Source organism: Gavialis gangeticus, unplaced genomic scaffold (genome assembly GCF_001723915.1).
Source record: "Gavialis gangeticus isolate Ggan-Ray unplaced genomic scaffold, GavGan_comp1, whole genome shotgun sequence".
Classification (NCBI taxonomy): domain Eukaryota; kingdom Metazoa; phylum Chordata; order Crocodylia; family Gavialidae; genus Gavialis; species Gavialis gangeticus.
The window spans coordinates 141,997,251-142,000,922 of NW_017728992.1; the positions used below are offsets into that span (position 1 = coordinate 141,997,251).

Sequence of the window (3,672 nt, forward strand, 5' to 3'; positions counted from 1 at the left end):
GAAGGCAGCCGGGAGCCGGAGCTCCACGCGCTGGGCAGGAGCTGCCCGCCCGCCTGGAGCTGCGCGGCAGAGGCAGCAGCCGGAGACAAGGGAAGCAGAACAACCCCCCCACCCTAGCATCCCCATAGTTAGTTTAAAAAACAAACAAAACCCCAGCACTTACTGGCAGTTCTGCTGCCATCTGTGTCACTGGTGCCCTCCCGCACATCATGGGGCAGAGGAACAGCCCCACTGGCCCCAGACTGGGCCCTCCTGCTCCCCACTACTCTGTGCTGCATGGGGGAGCTCTGCCAGAAGGCCCCAGAGTCCCCCCAGCCCTCATTCTAGGGTAAGTAGAGGCACCCAAAAGCTCCTGAGAGCTAGTAGCCTTGAGCTACTTACTTGCCAGGGTGGCATTTTATACTGCTGGGGACAGCACAGGTGCTGGCCCCAGGCTCTAGCTCACCCTGGCTGCAGATCTGGGAGGAGCCAGGCAGGGTTATTTTGCCCCAAGTGACACAATTTTCTCCACAACAAAGTGCATGTCCGAGAATATGTGTTGAGGCAAAAAGCCCCGGCTCAGATTTGCACTGCTTCTATTTGAGCTGCTGCAAGTGCACGTGCTTGCATGTGTGGACGCACCCCTAGAGAGTAAAGCCATTGCAAGAATGCTGCTGCCCCTGCACTGACAGGTGGCTACCTTGCAATACCAGTTGGAAGTCACAAAAAAGTAACAACAATGTAATTAGCCTTCCAGAAATGAGCTTCTTAAAGTACAGTAAAGGGCAGGGCCCTACCTTCTCTGACATCTAGCCTCTTCCTCATGGACAGTCATTGACTATTATGCTCTTGGATACTCATTCATCCTCTCATACCCAAATTATTTTTTTTCCATTTAAACTAGCTCGCTCACTCCTTCATACACTCTCCATTGTCATAGTCATTTAGTTTCTCCTCCACATACTCCTATCCATGTAGTGCCCCTACATACATTCACATTCACTCTCAATCTGTCCAATGAGGGAAGCTGGTCGCAGGATTGAGCCATAGGGACAGCCAAGCTGGTGGGTCGTGGAAGCCAGGAGCCTAATTAACCATTCTTCTGCACTTGATACAGCTATGTACACAAGTGCAAGGTGGGTATAAATGCTGTCAAACAGCAGTGTTTTACACCCATTTTGCCTTTACTTAGCAGTGGGTGCTAATACACTAGGGCAAAACTTTGATTTGTTCTATGAAGTGCTACTACCATAAGCACTAACATCCACAGCCTTAGTAAGGCAAGATACTTCAGCATATTTCCATTGCCTTTCACCCCGCTTCTGCCTCCCATTCCGTCTCAAATTATGTCAAAGCCCTTTCCATGAAGAATCCCAAGTTAGTGGAAGAGGAAGAGTGGGTAGGAAGAGAAATACACTGCCATGAAGGTGAAATTTCTGTTTTCTACATGAGCAGGGAGAGAACCATGAACAGCAGGCTCCCTCCACAAGCAAACTGCATAGAAATGAACCAGGGCCACTAGTCTAAAACAGGAGACTTAAAAATACAGGAAACAGTATCAGAGAGCCAAAGATTTCACATAATGCAGCTCACGGCATTTCAGGGCTATTTAGGCATTAAATGAGGATCTTTTCACTAGCTTTATAGACCATGTTCTATTTTTTAAAGAAGTGAGGCTCCTAGCTTCTGACTCAGCTCTAAGTAATTTCTTTGTCCATTCTATTCACTTCACTTTGGTCAATAATTGACATTTGCAGTTCTGCTTTCTGAATATTGGAATCTTTATTTTTATTTCCCTTGTTATGGCAATGCACAGTGGCATTTCACTTAACAAAGCATCTACTGCCGTAGGCTTAAAAGAGCCTATGAAAAAAATTCTGTCATCCCTTTTCAGCTCTTATATGGTTCATCATTAAGGCTTTATGAAATAAATCAATGTATGACTCAGTGGCTGTGGCTTAGAGCTAACTGCAGCATTAAAGGAGTATATCATAGGTAGAAGACTTGATTGCTTTCTTACAGCATTGCTTACACTTGCTTAGGGGTGTTAAACATGTGGCCCATGGCCCATATCCATCCCACAGAGCCACTCCATCCAGCCCATCAGGCTATGGAATATGGGGGTGGGACCTGTGACACAATCCAGGACGCAGTGGCGCTGCTGGATATGGGCATCAGTAGCTGGCAGACAAGTGAAGACAATGCTGACACTGCCTCGCTCACCCTGCAGCTGCTTGGCTCACCACTGCTGCTGTTAGCTTCATCACTGGCCTTGCTACTGCTGCCCTTGCTGCCACTGTTACTGTCCTTGTCACAGCTGCCACTTGCCCCACAGATCCAACCTGTGAGAAGCTCCATGGTCCAGATCTGGCCTGGGTCATGGGGTAAATTTAACACCCATGGCTTACACCAGTGCAAAAGAGGAGTAATTCCACTGAAGTGAGGCAGAAGGCAGAGCAGGGTGGCACCTTAGAGAGTAATAGTTTCAGAGGCATGAGCTTTTGTAGCCTATGTCATCAAATGCTGTGAAGAAAATGGTTTCCCAGTGATCTTAAAGCAAGAGAAATGAGAGGGGAATCAGGCTCATAATTTTGTGTGTTAATTGTTTTCCTTTATTCAGTGCAACAGGAACACAGAAAGTTAGTATAAGATTTTTAGCAGAGGAGCTTCGTCTTGTTTTATGAATCCCTATAAATAGTGCGTTTCTGATACTGCTTTGTGGCTGAGTCACCATTGTTACATTTTTACAGACAACAGGTATGTTTCCAAGATGATTTTCTATGTCCTGCAAGAAAGCTTGATACTGCCTAGTTTATATTTCATATAAACAGTTTCCTCAAGTGCTTTGCAGCGCTGAATTATGGCAGAGAACTAAATAAGAGATAAAGCCAGAGGAAGAGAGACTTTTCAGGAGAGCTTTGACCATAACTGGTAATTTATTTTCTGCACTAAGGCATTGTTTAATTCCCACCCCCCACAAAAGGAACAACTCCAATCAGCTGACAAATGCTCCTCCTGTTTACATACTAATCACAACAACAGTCGGCAAGAAGAGGCTAAGCGTGCTTTTGAGGCATTACAGCGTAAGTAAATTTACACATGGATGATTTCTATGGCTTTTACTCACCTAATTGCTTGGCTCTTCATATGACCTGTTACCATAGCAACTGACACATCACATTGCAATTAGGCTGTCTCAGAATAATTGAGCACCTTTTTAAAGGAGCACACACAGTTAACAAGAATAAAAAAAATAACAACCTTCAATTAGGTGTTTACTGACTTATCCCAATAACGCTTGGAATAAAGTATCTAGACATTGTACACTGAATATTCAAAGGTGACCTTTATATGCCAGAGCTGGCCAGCTGGCAGTTCCTTCTCTATGAGCATTTGCTGCTTCCAGCCTTCCTTACTTCCATGGGATCGCTATCACTCCCACAGAGCACAGGAGCATGAAGAGCAGCTACAAATCATTGGCCCAGCAGTCGCATGAGAACACACCAAAAGGAGCCTGGAGTATAAATAATGGATGTCAATAATGGTAGGGGAAACAATCAGGAGAAGCTCAAACAGCTCTCACTTTATTGCAAAGCTTGCTGTGTGGTTTCTCTTCCCTTATCAGTCACAACACTGCACTTTATACTCTCTAAGCCCTAATCTTAGTTTCATAGTTTCATAGCTTCTAGGGTC

At 45.3% G+C, this 3,672-nt stretch overlaps 1 protein-coding gene across 1 annotated transcript in view; it reads right to left on the reverse strand.

Moving 5' to 3' along the window:
* Positions 1-2,337, reverse strand: part of LOC109298861 (tigger transposable element-derived protein 1-like) — a gene marked incomplete at its 3' end in the record, with an annotated part of 19,054 nt that extends 16,717 nt beyond the window's left edge. The window contains 1 exon segment of the mRNA XM_019519190.1: positions 2,223-2,337. Within this exon segment, the coding sequence (XP_019374735.1) occupies positions 2,223-2,337 (115 nt within the window).
* Between the last annotated feature and the right edge of the window lie 1,335 nt (positions 2,338-3,672).